Below are 21,810 nucleotides of genomic sequence, written 5' to 3'. Positions count from 1 at the left end.
GTTGCCTTTAAGTTAAGACTCCTACTTCGAATTGGTTGTTTTCCTCCCTCTCCCATTAGACTCTGAATTCCTTCCAGGCAGAGACCCAGCTCAGAGTTCCTTGTATCTCCAGCACCTAGCACAGTGCCAAGCAGGGAGTGCAGGCTCAGCTAAGTGTTGATGGAGAAAAGAAAAAGGAAGCCACTTTACCCAGGCTTTGGAGGGAAGGTGTTGGAGCCCTTTCTGCACCGGTATGCCTGAAGCCCTGTCAGTTACTAGCCCTTACACCTTCATCATATTCATTAAATAGCTTTGGGTTATATTTCCCTTATCAGCACAACATAGTATTTATTTCACATATTTAATTCCTATAAAAGATTGGGTCCCTGCTCCAAATCTCAAAAAGAACTTGAGGATCACGTGAGAAGCACGTGTATGCCCCAAGACCGCAGGGATTTCGGGGGTGGGAGGGAGGGTCAGGGGAAATCTGCTTTTTTTCCCAACTGCTTTATGTCCGGTGCCAGGAACAGTTCCTGGCACATACAAGGTATTCAATAAATAGTTGTTAAGTGAATTAATGAATTAAAAAGTACTAAAAATAATCTCGCACCGAATAAAAACACGCTTTGAGAAGTGCAAAGATACCCTATACTCGGAATAAATACTTCGGCTCAGCCCCTGGTCCTGGGAGCGAGCGCGTGGGATCCAGTCGCTCAGAGACAGCGCCGAGCGGAGCGGAGCGCTGGCCGAGGTCTCGAGGTGGCTGGTGGGAAGGGCGGGAAGACAGAAGAATTGCCGGCGAGCGCAGAGCCGGCTTGGGATCTAGAGCTCCAGCCGCTAGATGCAGCCGGGCGTCCGAACTCTAGCAGTCAGCCAGCTTGGGGGAGGTGCGCCCCGCCCCTGGTGGGCGGACCCTGGACCCGGCGCGGGGGCGGGGCCTGGCTCTCCGCGCCGGGGGCGGGGCCGATCTTGGGCGCTCCGGGCCGGTGCGGGGCCCGGCTGGTCGACGGGGAGCGACCGGAGCCCCGGCCACCAAGGGGTGCGACCCCCCACTGGCCCCGCCTTCCCGGCTGTGGTCTGGCCAATCAGAGAGGCTTTTACTGGCGGGTGGGCCCAGCCGGCTCAGCTGCTCCGAGGCTCTGGCATGGTAACGTCCTCGCGCGGGGGTGGAGGGGCCTGGGGCGGTCCCATTGCGCCCCACGCGGCCCGGGCAGGGGCCGGGGAGACGGGCGGGGTATACAGGACCCTAGGAGAAGGCGAGGGGCATGAGGGGCTAGGGCGAGGAGCCCGGGAAAGGGGATGGGGTCGGGGATTTGGGAAGAAGGGGTGGGGGAGGCCATGATGGAGGATGGCGGGAGGGGGGTGTTGAAGGGAATGAGTTGCGTGACTGTGTGAGGAAGAGAAAGGGAAAAAGTAAAGGATAGACTTGTGGAGAACGGTCGAGAAAGAAGAGAGAGGGCAGGAGATGTGGAAACCGCTAGACAGGGGAAGAGCTGGGGGCCACAGTTTCTCCTCCTGGGATATTTGGCTTGCGCCATGCCCCTCCCCCAGATTCGGTGCTTGTTCCCTTTGGGAGCCGTGTATGCCCCTTAAGACCTCTTGGAAACCTCCTCTTTCATTTCCTCATCTTGTCTCCCGAGGTGAGGAGGGGGCACTGTCTCCTGAGGAAAGAAGGCTTCCAGCCCCCACCTAGTGCTGGATAGTCCAAGAAATAGGAGAGCAGACGCCCCTTGATACCAACCGTGGCTCTGCCATCAACAAACTATAAAAACTCCGTGTGACCTTGGGCAAGTCATTACCTTTCTTTGGGCCTCAGATTTCTTATCGATGAAAAAAAGAGAGAGAAATGCATAAGAACGGTAGCCTAGATCTCTTCCAGCTCCAAAATGGAGTGGTTCTTAAGAGATTTCTGGATAATGGGTTCTAGGACGTGGGGGAGCAAAAGAAAGGATGAAGATGGAGGTAGGCCTTCAGCTGGGGCTGCAGAAAATCCCTAGGGATGTAAGGGTAGGGATGGTAGGCACAAAGCCTGCAAGGCTGGGACAGGCTAGTCAGGGCCTCTGGAATCCTGGTGGAGGGATGGAAGAACTCAAGTGGAGGAGGAAGAGATTGAGACCTAACCCAATAAAGACGAAGACCAGAAGTAGCATTCTTTTCTTCAGAGGAAGAATGACTGAGATGTCAGGATCGGTGAGAAGCAGTGGAAGATATTTTCCAGTAAAACAGTATCTTTGCAAGCAGGAGGAATAATAAGGCTGGTTCAGGAGAGGGGGGACTAGGATGGTCTTGAAAACTGGGTGGGAAGACTGAAGAGGGGCAGCAGGTAGGTAGAGCATGCTACCTACATGCTACCTAAGGTAATCAGTGGCTTCCAGCCTCCATGATACTTTTCTTTTTAGTGATGACTACCTCTTTCTGAGAGAGGTGCCTTTCAGGCTTCATTTACCAACACAGATCTCAGGGAGTGAGTCAGACCAGATCAGTCTTGGGATCACCTAGCTGTCTGAGGATTTGAGGATTGGGAAAGAAAACAGAATGAATTTGAGTGTAAGAGAATACCTGTGACACCATTGTCCTTGCTGGGAGGAAGCTTTGTGAAGTAGTTGAAAGCTCAGGCTTTAGGGTCAAACTGCTTAGATTCCAAACATGCCTCTGCCATTTAAACTCTTTGAACCTCAGTTTCTTTATCTATAAATGGGGATAATGACCTCCAAGATGGTTGGGAGGGTTCAGTGTGTGTCATGGTATCTGGTTCAAAATAAGCACTCAATAAATATTACCTGTTAGTTGTTATTCCCTCTTTCCATTCTCCTTTCTGTTCATCCATTCTCGTTCCTTTTTCCTTTTGTTCTTTCTTCTGAGTCTTCAGTTCTGAGATGACCCTTAGATGTGGAGGCTGAGAAGAATTGATTACATCTTGGGGGTCTTTCTGCTGGTCCAGGTGAACACATGATAATCAGACAATCAGTCGTCTCTTGTCATCTCTCCCCAGCCCACAAATGTGTTTTTGTTCCAAGAAAGACACAGGATCTGCTTCTCTTTCAGTCCCTTTCCTATATCCCTTTCCCGCTTGAGTGAGTTCTTCAGATTCTTACCTGGAAGTGTAATGATATATAAAGTTGTACAGGCACTTCAGCAAATGAGATGGGGGAAGGGGTGTTTCAGGAAAGGAAGAAAATGTACACATCACACAGGGGAGGCTTGGGAAAGGGAGGGCTTTGGAAGTTCCATAGAAGCTTATGTTCATTCCATTGCTCTGTCCTCTGGAAACAGGCCAGTGTCTGGATCCTTGCCAGGGGTCTCCATTCCAAATTAAAGATTGTCATATATAATCAGTTTTCATTATTGAGGTTTTCCCAAGCCAGTATTTGATCCAGTTTCCTTTCCACAGCCACACAGATCTCTGCCAAGCTGCCTCTCTGTCTTATCACAGCCTTTACCCAGAGAATTTATGCAGAAGTACTGGGCACATGTACACACACACACATTTCCCTTTTTTAGGATGTTCTAGTATGCAAACATCTAATAAGGTTAAGGATAAGTCTGTGTTTTCTCACATCACTTTTTGTACAAGGCCCTGACTAGACACTCAGAAGAGGCTTAAAAAGAGAAAACTCTTTTCTCTGAATGTAGAGAAATCCCCACCCAAGCAGGGAACAGGCAGTCCCACATAAAACACCTGAGATACGTCCGTAGAGTAGCATGTCCCTCGGTGCAAAGTAGTACAAGTAGGTGCGTCTGTGTGTGAAAGTCATAAGGCACCCTGAAGAAGGTGACTATTGGGTCATCTCGAACAAAGTGAGAAATGAAGTGGACTAGAAGAAACAAGCCATTGAATCAGAAGAAGCCAGGAAGAGTTAGGGCATGGGCCTTGTTGAAAGACTGTGAATGTTAGAGAGTCTGCAGGGTGGGCAGTAGGGAGCCACCACTGATTATCAAGAAGAAAATGTTGGGTCCTTACTGATTTCACCAGTACATGGATTGCAGGGGTATGTATGCTGAAGTAAGAAAACTGACCTGCTTCCTGTGGTGAGGACTGTGCTTTTTTAAAAACTAATTTTATTTTTAAAGATCTTATGTATTTTTACTGAGAGGGGATGGCATAGAGAAAGGGCGAGGTACATTGATGTGAGAGAAACATTGATGAGCTGCCTCTTGCACACACTCTCAAAACCCAGGCATGTGCTTCCCACTGGGAATCAAACCGGTGACCTTTTACTTTGCAGGGCAACACTTAACCAACTTGAGCCATGCTGGTCAGGGCTGTGCTTTTTTCCTGTCTTTTTTGTTTTAATTTACTGATTCTAGAGACAGAAGAAAGGTGAAACAGACATCAATTTGTTGTTCCACTTAGTCTTGCAATTCACGGGTTGATTCCTATATGTACCCCAACCTGGGATCAGACTCACGGCACTGGTGCATTGGTATGACATTCCAACCCACCTTTTTTTTTTTTTTTTAATTTATTGAGGTGACATTGGTTAATAGGGTCCTATAGGAAGGACTGTGCCTTTAAAGGAGTAGAGCTGGAAGGAAGATTGGGTCCAGGCCTGGCTGTGTCCCTAAGCAGCAGTACGGCCTTGGACTCATTCCCCTTTAGTTTTCTCATCTGAAAAAAGGGGGCTACCTTGGGTGATTGCCAGAGTCCCCTCTCCATCTCTGACATCCTGAGTAACTGCTAGGCCATACTAGTGGCTTTGATTTGTGGGACTTGTCAAGACCGTTTAGTCATGAAGTCAGCAGGTGTTTGTTAGCCCCTACTGTGTGTCAGTAGCAGGTAGTGAGGAGAACTCAATGGGGGTAGGATATCAGGCTGAGCAAAGACAAAGTCTCATCCCCTGGAGTTTTCAGCCTAGTGAAGGCGGCAGATGTTTCATTGATTCTAAGATCACAATCTAATATTTCTGAAGTCAATATGCATCTTAAAATCCATGGAATAACATGATTTAATTGATAACATTTGTTTTTCTTAGTGTCACATAATAGTAAATCAGAATTGTACAAGTAACTGTGAAATTCCACTGGATAATTGCTGAAAGGACAGGTCTGTGGAACATGAGCATGTAGAGGAGGGTGCTGACTGGTCCACTGGGTCGGCAGGAAGGTTTTTCTGAAGAAATGGTGGCTGATGGATGTGAAGGATATGAGGGTAGGTGAGATATGTGGGGTTGGTGGGAAGACTGCCCCACACAAAGGTGGGTGCCTGAGGTGGAGAGCCGAGCGAAGGTGCGTGTGGCTGGAGCATGGACCTGGGAGCTCAGTGTGGATGGGGCTGCCAAGGCAGATGAGGAGCAGATCCCCCACAGCCTCCCAGGCTCCGGGCAGGGGTTTTGGTCTTTACCCTGAGGACAGTGGGAGGGCACTGAAGAGTTTTAAGCAGGGAAGTAGCATGGTCTGAGGTGCATTTTGGTGAGCCTGTTAGGGCTGCAGAGTGGAGTGGATGTGGGTAGACCAGATGAAAGGGGTGGTTGGTGTGGAGGAGGAAATGGAGAAGAGTAGATGGGTTCAAGAAATCTTTAGGAGGTGAAGTTAACAGGACTTGGAGATGTGTGGAGAAGGAAGGGGGAGGGAGTTGTAGAGAGTGACTGTCACGTTTCTGTCGTGGACAGCCTGCGGCAGCAGTCTCTGACACGGGCAATGGCTGGAGCCTGGGAGGACCTAAAGATGGTTACATGGCATCTGGGCAGGTGGAGAGGACCCGAGGGCAGCGTGAACTGGGAGTGGCACAGAGAACTTGATTTCTTTTCATTTTGATCAGTTTCTGCCTTCCCATGTTAAGGAATGTTTCGGGGGGAGGACAGGGCTGATACAGGGCTAGAGGAGCTGCACACCCGGGAAAGGTGATTCAGGGTGGGGTAGTTTGGCTTATCCCCTGCTTTCCTTAGGGTGGCCATATGGGCGGCAAGAGAGGAAGCACAGATGTCACTAAGTGTAGAGATTAGAAAGTATTTTTTAAAAGCCGAGGCTTCTCAACATAGGGGTCAGTGGGAAAATTGGGCCCCAGTGAGGCAGCTCCTGGCTCAGCTTGCCCTGTTCTCTTCCCTGCCATCCCCCTCCTTTCAAGCAAAGGGGCGGGGGAGGTGGGGCCTTTGAGCTGCATCTCCACACCTCAGTTTACTTAAAACCATGTTTTTGAACGGGTATCATTCGTATGGGTGCATATTCAAAAGTTACAAAAGGGCGTATAGTGACAAATCTCTGCCCTGGTCCCCATTCCAGCAGTGTTTTGTGTGTCGTCTTTTGTGTCTACTTTTTACACAAGTGGTAACACTTCGCAGCACTCTGCCTTCCCCCATTTGTTAATACACCTCCCCAGTGGTTCCGTGTCACGACAGTGAGCATGGTGAGCGTCTGCAGTCTTCTTTCTGGCCACGTGGTGTCCCCTTTATGTTTGTGTGTGATTTCATAGTTCATATCGGTGGATGTTTAGGCTGATTCCAGTCTTCCATTTTTACAAATAATGCTGAAATGGAAACTTTGCAGAGACATCATTTTGGCCATATGGGGCTTTATTTATAGAATGGATATTTAGAATTAGAAGGTTCCACATAGAGTTTTTGTTCTCTCACTTGTCATTCATCCTTACAATATTTATTGAGTGCCCATTATGTGCCAGATCCTGCGGAGGTGCCAGGAATCCAGCTTCAACAAGTGAGATACAGCTCCTGCCCCCATGGAATGTTATTACCCTCCACTAAGAGGAAACACAGAAGGGGATCAGAGAGAATGAATTGGAAGGCTCTACTTTAAATGGAGTCAGGAAGGCTTCTTAGAGCAAATGATACTTAATCTGAGAAGTAAAGAGTGGGATGTGGCCAGCCATTAGGTGCAGGATGGGGAGACCTAGGCTGTTCACAGCCTCCCCACGGGGCAGCAGAGTTCAGGATCTGTAGGGGAGGAGGAGTAGAGCTAAAGAGATGGGGGAGGTGATGGGGAGTGGAAGACCTCAGAGAGTAGGTGACCAAAGATGAGGCCAGATGGGGGAGGGGGCTGGTGGTGGCCAGAGGAGAGTTAGGGAGACTGGTACTTAAGTTATTTGTGTTTACAGGGCTTTGGTATTGAATCTCTCTCTGTACCTGGGTGAATTCAGGTGGGGGGACAGGACAGGAGGCCACTTCCTCCCTGGATCCTTTGTGAATATGAGGCCACAGTTTGTTTAACGGGTGTGAGGGAGGCACAGCCTTGCCCATAGGCAGGAGAGTGGGTGGAACGCCTTGGGCAGAGCCAGTCTGCCCGTAGTACAGCCTCCTCCATCTTTTCTGTGGCTTTGGCAAAATGGAAACTTCTACTGATAAAATAAAGATGATGGTGGGGCTCAGCCAGCTAGCTCTGGGCTGGTAGAAGAGAGAGCAGACCTACCCAGAGCTCAGGGCTAGAGTTGGGCAGGGAATGGGTCTTGGATACCCTTCCTCTGAACTTTGTGCTCCTTTTTTATCCTTACCCTCTGCTTCCCTTTTGCTCCCTTTTGCAAAAGCCCATCTCTTTGCCCATCCTGGGTCCTATGACTTTTCTCTCCCTCAACAGTCGGTTCCCGATTCTGGTCCCCGGCCCCCAGCAGCGCCTGCCCCCTTCCCACCGGGGCCCCCCATGATGCCACCACCCTTCGTAAGTTTTATGCCTTTCCCTGGGCTTGGCTTTTCCAGCCTGCACCCCTGATTCCCCAGTCCCTAGCACTGCTGCACGGTTTTTGTGTGAAAACCCCCTTCTGCTGCCCTTGGAAGAGGGATGGTTTTGCTGGGGTATTGGGGTGGGAGAGGCTGCTGTTCAGCTCTCCATTCATAAAGTTGACGGTTTCCTCTTTGTCTTTTGTCCTTGGGACACACTGGGGCTGGAGTAGAGGTAGAAGTGGAAGGGAAATGACCCCGGGAGTATGAGAGCAGGGCGGGCTGTCTTTCTCTTTCACTGCTCCTTGTCTGCATTCTTTAAATATGCCACAGAAGTCAGGCTGAACTAGCAGGTGGTGGTCACTGAGTTGGAGAAAAGGGTTGGAAAGCAGGGGACTAGGGGTTTGGGTACCTGAACACCTGCCTTCTGGCCCTGCATCTGAGAGGCCTCTTTGGGGAGAGTTGCCGAAGAGGTGGAGCCTTCCAGACGAGGTCTGGTGGTGGTTATACTTTTCTTTTCCTTCTCCCTTCCCTGTCTCTCAAGAAGCTGTGTGCTTGCCTGTTAGACCCAGAGGACCCCCCCAGTTATCAGTCTTTCTCAGTGGTGAGGAGGGAGGTAGTTTCACACTTCGTGCTTCTCACACTAAAACCTTGGAATTGCTTCAAAGCCAGAGTGGAACGTTTGGGCGGGAGGCAAGTGGGTGTTTCCTGCCCGGTCCAAGGTGGTGTCTCCTCTGCTCATTATCTCTTCTCTTCCTCCTTTCCAGATGCCCCCTCCGGGAATCCCCCCACCCTTTCCTCCGATGGGGCTACCCCCCATGAGTCAGAGGCCACCAGCCATCCCCCCCATGCCACCAGGCATCATGCCCCCAATGCTACCACCAATGGGGTCACCACCACCAATCACACAGGTAATCCTCTCCCCTGCTCCAGGGCCTCCCAAAACCTGTCAGTTTATCTGGGAATGGAGATGAGAGTGGAGATCTGGACTTCAGAAACTGGGGAGGGAAGGGAGGGAGCTTCGAGACAGGCCCACTTGGATTTGCCTGCTGTGTGACTGGGGAAAACTCGCAGGCTAGGCTGGAAGCCCAGAGTCCCTCAGGGATTGCCTGAGGAGGTGCCCACGGGAGGATCATGGCCCCAACAGAAACTTTGAGGACCCTGCCCAGCCTCTTTCTGCCCTACCTCAGTAGGTGGTTTCTGTCTTTGCATCCATAGATACCGGGAATGGTGCCTCCCATGATGCCAGGAATGCTGATGCCAGCGGTGCCCGTCACCGCAGCGGTAAGCACTGGGGCCAACAGGAGGCAACTATGCACCACGGCACTGTGGGTCTGATTTGGAGTTCAGGGATATGACCTCCATTCTTTCCCTCTTCTCATCGGACCCACCTGGGCCCTGCCAGCACTCCCCACACCTGAGTGCTCCTGTCCAGCCATGCACTCAGCCCTTGTGTCGAATTCATCCCCCAAGCATACACGTTCTCTCTCGTCTCTCTCTGCTGTGCTCTTCTCTTTTAAGCAACACGCTCATGCCAGACACTGCTTGACCACACAGAGCTAGCACTGTGGACACTTAAATACAGTCCCCTGTTCACACTGTTTTCGTCTCTGGAGGAAATTACAGCACCTGGGGATCTCGCTGTGCCTTCTTGTGGTGTCGCTCAGTGTAGTCGAGTCTGGATAGCATGTAGAATTTGGCATCCACTGTGGAAGGAATGGGCCGCAACAAAATGCTCTCACCTGAGGAAAATGAAGAAAGGAGTTGCTGCGTGGTTCCCCCAGGGATCCTAGAACCACAGCCCCTGCGGGTGGGGGAAGCTCGTTAGGTAGCAGAGACCCCTGAAAGCAGGACATTTGGATCTTGGCCTGGCCTGCTTCTCCATCCCCCATGGCCTGGGTCCTGGGGGCCACTGGGCTTGGCCCCAACCCTTCCCCCTCCTCTTTCTTCGGCAGACGGCTCCAGGTGTGGACACCGCCAGCTGTGAGTCTTCTGGGGGCCTGCTCCCCCCAGGCTCGGAGGTTGGGGGGTACAGGGGAGAGGGGACTAGAGTCCACCCTGGATCATGCCTGTTGGGTTGCCAGTGTTCTTGGGCTATTGATGGGGCCAGGGGGTATTTTGGGGGGTGGAGTAAGGGAGGCATAGGTGGGGATAAGAGGGGAATTGGAGTGAAGACTTAGTGTCTTTCCTTTGGCTTCTTTTCTAGCTGCTGTGGCTGGGACAGGCCCTCCGGTGAGTTCTTCTAGCTCAGGGATCTCTGGGTAGAAAGGCTGCACGTGGGGGGCTAACAGTTCAACCTTTGGGGTAAGGAGAAGCAGCTTTGAGAAGGGGGCCTTGACCACCATTCTGTGCACCCCCTCCCCCAGAGGGCCCTATGGAGTGAGCATGTGGCCCCTGACGGGCGCATCTACTACTACAATGCTGACGACAAGCAGTCCGTGTGGGAGAAGCCCAGCGTGCTCAAGTCCAAGGCAGAGGTCCTGAGTGGGGCTTTCTAGCCCTTCCTTTCAGCTACCCTGACCCTTCTAAGTGCTTGGTCTTCCCTGAGTCTGCAACCACACACATTATGGTTCCTCTTATCCCGACACCCCTGACCACCCCCAACCTCCCTAGGATCTCAGGAAGTCCGCCTTCCCCCATGTTGAGTCAGGCCAGGTGGAAGCTAAAAACTCCTGTGTCCCCTACTCAACTGGGTCCCCTTAGCTCCTTCAGCTGTGGCTGGAGGGCGTACCTAGCCCACTAATGTCTTCTGACCCATCTTCTTACAGCTGTTGCTGTCCCAGTGTCCCTGGAAAGAGTACAAGTCGGACACAGGCAAACCTTACTACTACAACAACCAGAGTAAGGAGTCCCGTTGGACCCGGCCAAAGGACCTGGATGACTTGGAGGGTGAGGATGGGTGGGCCAGGCAGGGGCTCTGAGGGGTGGCCTTTGCTACCCTGTGAACATGTTGTCTTTTCCCATTGCAGCTCTAGTCAAACAAGAGGCCATAGGGTGAGTACCTTGCCCCCTTTGCCCACCTATCCATCTGTACTTAGGGTCACCTGAGGGGTGGGAGTGGACTCGAGTGATCCCTGCTCTGTGGAAGGAAGAGCAAGCTCTGTCTCCTTGTGGAGTGGTCTACTCTGGCCCCAGTCCTTCTCAGGATGGAGGGTCCAGCCAGCCCCTGACCGCCTCTGTCCCTGCTTCATTCCTGGACACTGCCCTTCTGGCCCACCTGCAGGAAGCCGCAGCCACAGCCACAGACACAGCAGACACTACAGCCGCAGCCCCCTCAGCCACAGCCCGACCCTCCACCTGCGCCTCCTTGCCCCACCCCAGTGCCTGTGGGCCTCCTAGAACCCGAGCCAGGTGGGAGTGAAGATTGCGATGTGTCGGATGCCGCCCAGACCTTGGAGCAGGGGTTCTCGCAGCAGCCAGAGGAGGGCCCCAGCAGGTGATGCAGAGGGCTGCCCCCACAGTATTCTGGATTCCGGCCTCTTGGGAAGGGTGTGGAGGTCTGTTCATGACCTCTGAAGGCAGAAAAGGGCTGCTCTGGGGAGCAAGAAGGGGGTGGTTTGCTGTTAATCAGCTAGGGCATTGAAGCCTATAGGAACTGGGGGTGCTATGCTGAAGTCTCCTTTGCCCCCCAGTTCTGCTGGACTGCATCAGCCACTACAACAGGAGGAAGAGGAATCAAAGCCAGAACCGGAGAGGTCTGGTCTCAGTTGGAGCAACCGGGAGAAGGCAAAACAGGCCTTTAAGGAGCTGCTGAGGGACAAGGTGTGGAGGACGGGGCTCCCAGGACAAGTCTGGAGGGGATAGAGGTAGCCAGGCCCTGTGACACCCACCTGCCTCATTCCAGGCTGTCCCCTCCAATGCCTCGTGGGAACAAGCCATGAAGATGGTGGTCACAGACCCCCGTTACAGGTAGGCCTGGGCAGAGGGAGCCAGGGACTCCCTGAGAAACCCCAGCGCAATCCTTAGACCCAAGGGGCCAGAGGGAGGAGAGTGGTGAATGGTGCAGGTTCGAGGGGAAGGGCAGCTATGGAGGGGCTCCAGGAGGAGGGAAAAGTATCTGACATGAGACATGCAGTAAGTGCTTGTTGAGTTGAATTGATTTGAATTAACTGGGGGAAGGGGGCAGGGTAGGGCAGATCCCTGACTGCCATTTGAGCATCCCCCAAATAAGGGCCGAGTATTGTCAGTGGCCTGGGACTCTTCTCTTCCTTCACCACCTCTCAGCCCTCCCCGAGTCCAGAGACCTTTCTTGCCTCCTGGAGCCCCTGCAGCCTGCTGCACCCGTGCATGGGCCCCTCACTCAGTGCTGTGGTGACCTGTCCCCAGTGTGCCATGAACCACAGGGTTCAGGCCAACTCCTCTGTTCCTGCCCCAGTGCCTTGCCCAAACTGAGTGAGAAAAAGCAGGCATTCAATGCATACAAGGCGCAGCGGGAGAAGGAAGAGAAAGAGGAGGCCCGGCTGAAGGCCAAGGAGGCTAAGCAGACCTTGCAGCACTTCTTGGAGCAGCACGAGCACATGACCTCCACCACCCGCTACCGGTCAGGGGCTGGGGCCGGCGCGGGGCTGGGGCACCCTGAAAATGCCTTTGCCAGGGGTCTGTTCTCCACCTGCCTACCCACAGCCCGTGTGCTCCACAGGAGGGCAGAACAAACCTTTGGGGAGCTGGAGGTCTGGGCTGTGGTCCCCGAGAGGGATCGAAAGGAGATTTATGATGATGTCCTCTTCTTCCTGGCCAAGAAGGAGAAGGTAATAGTCGCTGGGCTGGATTTGTCAGCCCCGGTGTCATCTTAGATTCTTTGTGTCTGTGCTCTTTTTGGATCCTGGTCATTAATTTCTCTGATGCCCCACAGTCCTAGCTCCTTACTCTGAAGCTGCTGTGGCACATACACATCCTTTCATTACTGCTCTGGGGCTGCAACCCCAGGCGAGGGAGGGCGGGAAGCACTATGAGGGGCTGGTCTGTAAACTGCCCCTCCCTCTTCCTGGAGACGGGAAAGCCTTGCATCCTGCCCTCCAGGGTTCCCTAGCTGCATTCCTTTATGCAAAATCCCCCTCTTCTCTGGTCTGCCCTGCCTCACACTGGTCCTGTGGCTCCCCAGGAACAGGCCAAGCAGCTCCGGCGCCGCAATATCCAGGCCCTGAAGAGCATCCTGGATGGGATGAGTAGCGTCAACTTCCAAACCACATGGTCTCAGGCCCAGCAGTACCTCATGGATAACCCCAGCTTTGCTCAGGACCATCAGCTTCAGAGTAAGCCCTGGTCTCCACTGGCACCTGCCCTTCCCCTGCCCTCACTGACCTGGCTGCTATCGCCTGTGTCATTCACACATCACTCCCGCACCTCTGGAGATCCCAAAATGCTCAGGGCACCCTCTCCCTCCAGGATTCACTGTTCACCTGGAAACTGTGTATCCTTGGAGGAGGAGCTTGGGATAGGAATTAGAAGACCTAGAGATGGTGACCTCTGTAGCTGACGTGAGCTGCCTTCAGTGGCCATGGCACTGTGGATGTTCACTGGTCACACATTACAATAAGCTGCTGGTGGCCTGTAGTCACTGGTGATACCAGAAATTTACCCTCTGAAGTTGTAGCAAGACCTGTTTTCCAGTTTCATAAACTGAAACCTTAGATCCCAAGAAAGATGATTTCATAAACACTGACTTTGGTACCTAAAGCTACAAGAGCTGAATTCTTGCTGATTTTTTCTCACGCAATTAGTGATCCCTCCTCAAGAACAACCATTCCAGTACCCTCTCTCACAGAGGCCTCTGTTCACCTTGTTCCACCATCCTGGCTGTCCCCAACACCTGCAGGGACAGCATCCTCGAAGCAGTGGGGCTGCTGGGGACTGAGAGGGTGTCCTGCTGGTGCAGGGCCTGCTGAGCCTCCTCTCTGTGGTTAGACATGGACAAGGAAGATGCGCTGATCTGCTTTGAGGAGCACATCCGAGCTTTGGAGAGGGAGGAGGAGGAGGAACGGGAACGGGCCCGGCTTCGGGAGCGGCGCCAGCAGCGCAAGAACCGGGAGGCCTTCCAGGTATCTTTGCCACCCCCCCGGACCAGAGCCCAACTTTAGCCTCCTCAGTCAGGCCCACGGTTTTGTCTGCGCCCCGCCCTGTGCCACCTCCACAGGGCCTCTTTATGCCTGCAGGTCTCCCTGCTGTGTCCCTTCAACTTGGCCTTGCCCCTCCAGGGAGGTGAGACGTACGCAGCACCTGGAGGCTGTCGGCAGAGAGCCCCCTAAAGGCACAGCTTGGCAGTTAGGCTGTTTGTTTGCCTTTGGTGGGGAGCCAGCTAGGCAGAGTTTATCCCCCAGCTCAGAGGTGGCAAGGGTGGTGGTAGTAGTGGGGTTACTTCGCCGTAACGCACAGGAGAGTTGAAACAAGTCATGGGAAGATTGTGCTGCAGGCGAGTTTGTGTCTTTGCCTCCCGGCCTGGCTCACTGTCACGATTTAGTCTGTCCCTCTGTATTTACATTCTCTCCTTTTGCATTGCTCTCTGCACCCCACCCCCCTCCCCCCCGATCTCTTCATCTCTGCCTCCCTGGCCTGCATCTTCTCAGTCTGGCTTGTCCCTACCTCTCCTGCCATTGCCTTCCCTGTCCCGCCCAGTCTTTGGTTCTGACCCCCTCCGTGTCTCCCTCTCCCTTGAACCTTCCTCTCCCTCCATGTCTCCGTCTCCCTCGGTGTTTCCCTCTTCCTCTGTGCCTCACTCTCCATATAACCGGCCTTTCCCTGCTCAGACCTTCCTGGACGAGCTGCACGAGACAGGGCAGCTGCACTCCATGTCCACCTGGATGGAACTGTACCCGGCGGTCAGCACTGATGTCCGCTTTGCCAACATGCTGGGCCAGCCGGGTAAGGCAGCCAGGCTCCCCTTCTCTGGCCTGGCTTCCTGCCCTGCCGGCCTCTCTGCACCCATACTCTTGGGTCCTGTCCTTGACCCTGCCCCTAGGCCTTGGGAAGCTGCCGCCTGCCAGGCCCCCCTCCCTCCCTCCCCTGCAGGCTCCACTCCTCTGGACCTGTTCAAGTTCTATGTGGAGGAGTTGAAGGCACGATTCCATGATGAGAAGAAGATCATTAAGGACATCCTTAAGGTGAGGGAGGCCTGGGGTTGTGGATGGATGCAGGCCGGGTACAGGGGCATGTTCCCCGGGCAGGACTCCCCGATACGCCCTGTTTTGCAGGAGCATTGCAGCTCAGCTCAGCAGGTATCTGCTGTGACCCTTTTACTGTGCACTGGGGACACAGAAATGAATGAGATACCATTTCTGCCCATAAGGAGCTCATGGCCTAACAGGAAGATAGACGATACAGCTGTTACACAGAGGGGCAAGTGTTACTACAGAGATGAGAGTCAGAAGAATTGATATTTGAAGAGTAGGTGGAGGTCCTGGACATAGGGACCTACAGGAGCGAAGGCAGGGGTGGGGAGGGACAGGGCATGGTAGGTTTGAGGGGCAAGAAGCATAGTTAATAATGAACACAGCTGTGTTTCTTCTGGTCCGTACAGTGTTTGAGAAAAGTTTGGAATTTTTGCTAACATTTTAAGATCAAGAGATTGTACATCTTAAGCTTCTCTTGGAAATTTAGATAATTTAGTGGCGCTGGGCTGGTTTTGCAAAGCATTCATTGGCCTCCAGCCGAGACGCCACTGCCCTTTAGAAGGGGCGCATCAGCCTTACCTGCACCTCCCTGTCGTGGCAGCGTGCTCAGCTGGCACGCACCATCGCACACACACACTGCCTTTCTGACACCGGGGAGAGTGTTCTGAGTACCCACATCTACCAAAGGTGGAAAAGGGAGCTATGGACCAAGAGAATTCATTTCTGGTGAAGAAAGCATATTTCTTGTGCAAGTGAAAGACATCCTAATGCATTTGAACGGGCAGTGGGCATACTTGTTAGGAGCATGACTGTGGAGGCAGACTGCCTGGGGTTCAAGTCCAGCTAAACCACTTACTAGTTGTATGACCGTGGGCAGATTATTTACCCTTTCTGAGCCTCAGTTTCCTCCTCTGGAAAATGGGAGTTTTCTACCAAAGTATACCTAATTAGCAAGGGGGAGTAACTTGGCACCAGAGGTGAGGAGGATCTGAGAATAAAGCTAGAAATGCCCCACCACACACACGTTTCATGTATTTTGCCTTATAAATTCATGTAGGTATTGCATTTTAATGCCATATTAATTATTTAATATAAACAATATTTTAAAATTGCTGACCTTAAGACATACTATATTGTCCTGTGGCTTCCTTTATTTCTCTGGAAGCACATGTCCAATTTTGGAAGTAGATTGCTGTGTGTGAATTCCTTGAATGCTAAAATAAGTTTGGGTTTTTACCTTGTAAGTAATGGGGAGCTGGGGATGATCCAGTCAGATGTGTGTGCCCTGGAGAGGCCCTGGTGTGTGTGCGGACGGTACCTCTCGGACGGAGTGCTGTCTCCTTAGGGACAGGGTAGTACCCGAAGCCTAAGATATACTAAAAGTGTAGTGGCAAGTAATTCAGATTCTGAACTTGAGTCATCCTCTCCTGACTCCCCCCAAGACCACTGCCCCACTGTGGGGGACACTCGGTAAAAAGTGTGAGCAGCTCTGGATTCCCAAGGCTGGGTCAGGGGTGAGCAGGGTGACCAGTCAGGAGGCTGCTACAGTGGGTGATCTGGGTTGCAGGGGGCTCGGTGGGGTGCCAGGGTTGGCCGCTGAGGATGGCACTGGCGTGGTCCGGCTGTCTCTGACACTTCCTGGGTTTCCTCCCAGGTGCCTCGCTAGCAATAAGGGGGTAGGGGGCGTGTTATGCTCCTTCCTCTATATTCATGTACAGCAGCTTCTCTTTTATACATCAAAGTTTTGTATAAGGGTGTGTGTGTGTGTAATTGGGGGAAAGGAAGGCATGAGGTGCAAGGGGATGGTGGCCCCATTGATAAGGATTAAGTAGGAAGATGAGGGCTGGAGAAAATGGGAATTCCATTTGGGAAATTATTCTCAAAAACAACCTGGAGCAGGGTGGAATGAAGTACATACCATATATTAAATGGAATAGTCATATGCAGTAGAAATATCTAGTCCCAGGAGAGCTAAATTTTATTGGATGCCTCTGGTTTGTAGCTGCAGAGTGGCTGGTATTACTGACAGGCCTTTAGGGGGCCTGTCCTCACTGATTCCCGCTTCTCCACATCTCTGGAGAAAGAAGCTTCTGTGGGCAGTCCCTGTCCCGTTCTCCCTGTTGGTCTCCTGCCTGCAGAAGGCTGCCAAGCCAGGAATCCCTGTGGCTGTCCGCCAGCCAGGCAGATTGTGATGGTGCCTCTCATCCTGTAGGGTGATGCTGAGAGCCCCGAGCTTGGAACAGCTGGAAGACAGAAGATCCAGGCCTGGGAGATTTGTAGGAGGGGGTGGGCAGGAGTTCGAGAGAAAGGAATTTTCTTGGGATCTGCTGAATTTGAAATGTCTGTGAAATATCCAACCCAGTATGGGTCTGAAAATGAGAGAGGTAGAGAATTGGATTACTAGGGACAGTATTGGTTGCAAAGACTCAGTGCTATTCTCAGGTGAGTGTGTGCATGCCAGAGAGGCAGTAGAAGAGATCAGAGAGACAGGAGGGGACCTTGGAGAGGGAGCATCAAGGACGTGAACCGCAGAGGTCTGAGGACCAGATGAGCAAGGACCGGGAAGAAGCGCTATGAGGGCATGAACCAGCACTGGGAGAGCAGTGTCCATGAAGAGGCTAGAGCAGGCACGGCACAGGCTTTAGAGTCAGACGACTCTGGCTGTTTACTGATTGAGGCCTCTGCAAGTTATATAGTGGTTCTGCGCCTCAGTTTCCTTATCTGTAAAATGGGGACAGTTTATGTGCAAGGTTGCAAGATTTTAACATTTGCAGTGTCTTATGTAGGTTCAATAAATGCTTATTCATTTTCCTCTGTGCTGCATTTAAAGATTTTTGAAACGAAGGAAAAGAAGCAGGTTGTTAAGCCTGAGGAGGATGAGAGCAGAGTAGGAAGGAAGTCCCAGTTAGTGAATTGTGTGTTTGAATAGAAGGAGCCAGTGAAGAGGTGAGAATGAATCTTTCAGTTCCCTGAGAGAGAGATGGACACGTTTGAGAAGGGCTGGAGTGTGTGCGTTGGGGGAGTCCTCTTGGGAGAAGCCGGAGTATGTCTTTGCCATTGGCGGGAAGGCAGGAGCAAGGTGGAGCTGTGTGGAAGGCGAGGGAGGGAGGTTGGGCCTGCGCCCCAGCTGACTGGAGGGCCAGATCTCGAACTCCAGGGGCTCCGCTTTCCCCCATGCTGCCCTGGACCCCGTGAGATTACTTTCCTAAGCCTCAGTTTTTTGGGGGTGTTGTGAGACTTAGATGAGAATCGCAGAGCCTGGCCCCGGGGCACTTTGAGGATGTGAGAGGTTTTTCTTGTTTGGGAGTTGCATGCCTCGGGGCTCTGATTCTCCTGAGGACTGAGTGGCCTGTGCGGGTGCAGGGCCTGCAAGTGTACGCTTGGTGTCAGGGAGACCTGGGGTGGAGTTTTGGCTCAGCCATGCGCTTGTTAGCTGTAAGGGGAGGCAAGGGCTCTAGTTTCTCTAAACCTTGGTTTCCCTTCTGCATAAAATTAGGAGACTAGGATTTATGCTTAAATTTAGAGAGGTGAGGATTAAATGTATATGAAGCACCCAGTTTGGTACTGGTACTTAGTGGGCCTTCAATAAATGTAGCTAGAGTGGGACCCGAAGAGATTGACTAGAATGTAGGAGAGTTACAGAGCGGCAGGAGGGCCCAGAAGGGGCCCCAGCTGTAAGCTAAAGAACCAGGAAGTAATTGTAAGAAACTCAGGCATCATTCCGCAGCCATGGCACACGCACATCCACACACACCCTGCCTCCAGCCCCTTCCCCCATGTGATCCAGCCCCCAGTTCTCTGTGACAATCTCAGCAAGGGTAGGCACGGGGGCTTAACCAGTAGGTGATGAGGACTTGGACAGCCTGGTTTCGGAATGCATCCTAGTCCTGTGGATCTCTTGGGGTGGGGGGCTTCTTGAGCATCCTATAGCTGGACCCCTCTGCCCACCCTGGCGGTGCCCCCTGCTTCATGCACTGCTGTGCCCACAGGACCGGGGCTTCTGTGTGGAGGTGAACACAGCCTTTGAGGACTTCGCCCACGTCATAAGCTTTGACAAGAGGGCTGCTGCGCTGGACGCAGGCAACATCAAGCTGACCTTCAATAGTGTGAGGGGTTGGGCGGGGCGGGGCTGTAGCCAGGGCTCCTGCTCCAACTCGTCCCTGTGTCTTGTTTCATTCCTTCTCGCTCACTGCCCCAGTGTAACTGTACCCCAGTTCAGGGGACGATGGCAGGAGCCCAGACCCTAACTTCCCGCTTCCTGAGGTGTGCCTGCGTGGGGCTCAGACGCCCACCCTCCCGAGTGACCGTGTGTGCTTTCTGCCCTCAGCTACTGGAGAAGGCAGAAGCGCGGGAGAGAGAGCGAGAGAAGGAGGAGGCACGAAGGCTGCGGCGCAGGGAAGCTGCCTTTCGAAGCATGCTGAGGCAGGCCGTGCCTGCTCTGGAGCTGGGCACTGCCTGGGAAGAGGTCAGGACTGCAGCCTGGCGCACATGCCACCCCTCAGTCCTGAGGGCAGCGGTGCTTCTCCACCACTGGGGGCCCACCCCAGTCATAACACAGCTGGGGCCAGCTCCGGCTCCCTTCCTTCCTTCGCCCCAGCCCTGCCCTGTGCTCACGGCGGCACCCATGCCGTGCCGGGGCTGGTCTGATCAGCAGTGCTCTCCCGTTCAAGGTCCGTGAGCGCTTTGTGTGCGACTCAGCCTTTGAGCAGATCACCCTGGAGTCGGAGCGGATCCGGCTCTTCCGGGAGTTCCTGCAGGTACTAGAGGTAAGGCAGAGCTTCTGGTCCTCTGCATGTCCCAGCTGCTTGACACTGGAGGCCAGCTCCACAGAGACATTCCCCCCACTTCCCTGGATAGCTAAGGGGGAGGTCTTACATGCCCTGGTTAGGCCTAAGGCTCCAACCTCAGTAAAGGAGGCCAAATCAGATTTTAGGATGCAGGGTCCCCAAGGCTAACCCAGGTGCCTTCCTTACTCCTCCCTCTGCCTCTACCAGACTGAGTGCCAGCACCTCCACACCAAAGGCCGAAAGCACACCAGAAAGGGCAAGAAGCACCATCGCAAGCGTTCCCACTCGCCCTCAGTGAGTTGTCAGGAGAGGGATGTGGGTGAGGCTGGACTTTCTTGGGGAAATAAGAACTTTTCTTATTTTTCCCCATGTCATCTCCCCTGGAGGGAGATTTGAGGATTCCTTTTGCCTTGCATCCTTTTTTTTTTGCCTCCCAATCCCCAGACTTGAGGGATTTGGGAAGCCAGGGAGTGTCTGCGCTGACATGTACCTGCTGGTTCACCCAGGGCTCCGAGTCGGAAGAGGAGGAGCTGCCCCCACCATCTCTCCGGCCCCCCAAGCGGAGGCGGCAGAACCCCTCCGAATCTGGCTCTGAGCCTTCTTCCTCACTTGATTCAGTTGAAAGTGGGGGTGCTGTCCTTGGAGGACGGGGCTCCCCATCCTCCCGCCTTCTCCTTGGATCAGGTAAGCGGCTGGGAGCTGGAGAAGTTGGCCCAGACTGAGAGGAGGCCCTGGGGAGCCCCAGCCCCCGAGGGTAGATGGGCTGGGGGGGCACCTGTTGGGGAGGAGGAGGAGCTTCCCATCCCTGCCCAGGCAGGAAGCTGGAATGACCAGGACATCCCCAGGCAGGTGTTTGTGAAGAATGAGCAGACAGGTGGACTGTGGCAGAAAGGATGACCCCTCCTTTCTCCTATGGAACTTAGCAGGGGGGTTTCTATCTGCAGATCATGGCCTTCGGAAAGCCAAGAAACCAAAAAAGAAAACTAAAAAGAGAAGACACAAGTCGGTGCGTAGAGAAGGAACTTCTGCCCAAGGCCCTGCTATTTTGTGAGATCTCTTCCACCCGCCTCCGGGCTGTTCTTCACAGGAACTGAGGAGGCGGGCTCTGGGCTCTTACAGAACAGTCCCGAGAGTGTGACAGACCCTGAGGAGAAAGCTGGCAAGGAGAGTGATGAGAAAGAACCAGAACAGGACAAGGACAGGGAGCTCCGGCTGACAGAGCTCCCTAATCGCTCCCCAGGTTTTGGAATCAAGAAGGAGAAGGTGAGAGGCAGGTGCCTGGCCCCAGCCCAGGCAGTTCTCTGTCCAGACCTCCACGGCCCTCAGGGGAGGCTGTGGGTGAGCTGTGCCTTTGCTCCCCCAGACGGGCTGGGACACGTCAGAAAGTGAGCTGAGTGAGGGTGAGCTGGAAAGGCGGCGGCGGACACTCCTGCAGCAGCTGGATGACCACCAGTGACCCAACAAGCTGCTCGGCCTTGGGTCTGTGTGAGGCTGTGGCTACTAGGTCACCCTCACTGTCTGCCCCAGGCGCCTTCCTTAGTCTGGTCTATGTCCATTTTTCCTCAAGTAACCACCCCAACACGCCATTGCCGGCACCTTCTGAGGTTGCTCGTTGTGATGAAGGGCCCCCATTTCCCGGACAACTAGTGCAGTCCTTGCCCTCAGCCCCACGTGAGATTGGTGGTGTATGCCACGTGGGGTGGGTGGTGCCAGTAGATAGATTGTGAGAAGGGGCCTCCAGGGGAGTGACAGGCTGGTGGACACAGCCTGGGTGGCAGAGGGCAGCTTCCTTACCCTCTAGCATCAGTGCCTGCTCCTGCCTGCCCAGGTCCTGGGGCTCCACCACTCCTTCCCTCCAGCCTTGGGACCCAGTTTATGTGTGTTTTTGTTTGGTTTTGTTTTATAAATAATATTTATAACATGGTCAGTGGCTCTTTGTCTTCAATAGTGGGCTGGGTGAGTGCACCTGTGGCCAGCAGAGGGCGCTCGTGTCTCATGGCAGACCTGGTTCCCTTTGTGTGGTCAGAGCCCAACTAGCCTGGTTCTCCCCAGGTTTCTGTCCTCACCTCTGGCCATCTCCTCCCTATCTGCATGGCTCAGGTCAAGCTAAATTGCCACCCTGGCCCACCACACTCAGAAAGAGGAGACAGAGTCTGGCCTGGTGCTTCAAGCCTTTGTTGAAAGAAGAGCTAGGGTTTATGTACAAGAGAGAAGGGAGGTGGTCCATGTACAAAAAGGAGTGGGTCCCTGTATTCCCTTCAGGGGCTAATAAACGGGCAGGGGACTGAGAATATAGCGAGTTAAGACTGCCATGCCTCCTGCCCCTTCACAAAA

The 21,810-nt window shown here is 53.3% G+C and overlaps 1 protein-coding gene across 10 annotated transcripts; it reads left to right on the top strand.

The window, feature by feature from the left end:
• Positions 1-952: 952 nt before the first annotated feature.
• Positions 953-21,396, top strand: PRPF40B (pre-mRNA processing factor 40 homolog B). 10 transcript variants are annotated; one of them, XM_028531870.2, is made up of 26 exons: positions 955-1,126; positions 7,504-7,584; positions 8,351-8,494; positions 8,802-8,867; positions 9,539-9,566; positions 9,790-9,815; positions 9,950-10,060; positions 10,352-10,472; positions 10,553-10,577; positions 10,807-11,019; positions 11,216-11,345; positions 11,428-11,492; positions 11,959-12,123; positions 12,223-12,331; positions 12,685-12,835; positions 13,488-13,621; positions 14,327-14,441; positions 14,589-14,680; positions 18,679-18,795; positions 19,017-19,154; positions 19,360-19,455; positions 19,684-19,770; positions 19,983-20,160; positions 20,421-20,482; positions 20,596-20,739; positions 20,840-21,395. In XM_028531870.2, exons 1-26 carry the CDS (start codon positions 1,124-1,126, stop codon positions 20,930-20,932), a joined length of 2,694 nt encoding a protein of 897 aa, XP_028387671.1. In that variant the 5' UTR covers positions 955-1,123; the 3' UTR covers positions 20,933-21,395. The 10 variants fall into 10 exon arrangements, with proteins under 10 accessions (XP_035874950.1, XP_035874954.1, XP_035874951.1 ...); XM_036019057.1 differs by having other exon boundaries at positions 953-1,126; positions 14,327-14,680; positions 19,360-19,446; positions 20,840-21,396; XM_036019058.1 differs by having other exon boundaries at positions 954-1,126; positions 10,352-10,424; positions 14,327-14,680.
• Positions 21,397-21,810: the final 414 nt, after the last annotated feature.

The sequence above is a fragment of the Phyllostomus discolor genome, chromosome 2 (assembly GCF_004126475.2).
Source record: "Phyllostomus discolor isolate MPI-MPIP mPhyDis1 chromosome 2, mPhyDis1.pri.v3, whole genome shotgun sequence".
NCBI lineage: Eukaryota > Metazoa > Chordata > Mammalia > Chiroptera > Phyllostomidae > Phyllostomus > Phyllostomus discolor.
The sequence above is the reverse complement of the archived record's forward strand: the minus strand, read 5'-3'. Positions and strand labels throughout refer to the sequence as shown.

Bases quoted from the DNA above. Each gene is read 5' to 3' on its own strand.
- PRPF40B (XM_036019056.1), top strand. The intron at 9,567-9,789 runs GTGAGTCTTCTG...CTTCTTTTCTAG, and splicing joins AGGTGTGGACACCGCCAGCT to CTGCTGTGGCTGGGACAGGC. The intron at 14,681-18,678 runs GTGAGGGAGGCC...CTGTGCCCACAG, and splicing joins TCATTAAGGACATCCTTAAG to GACCGGGGCTTCTGTGTGGA.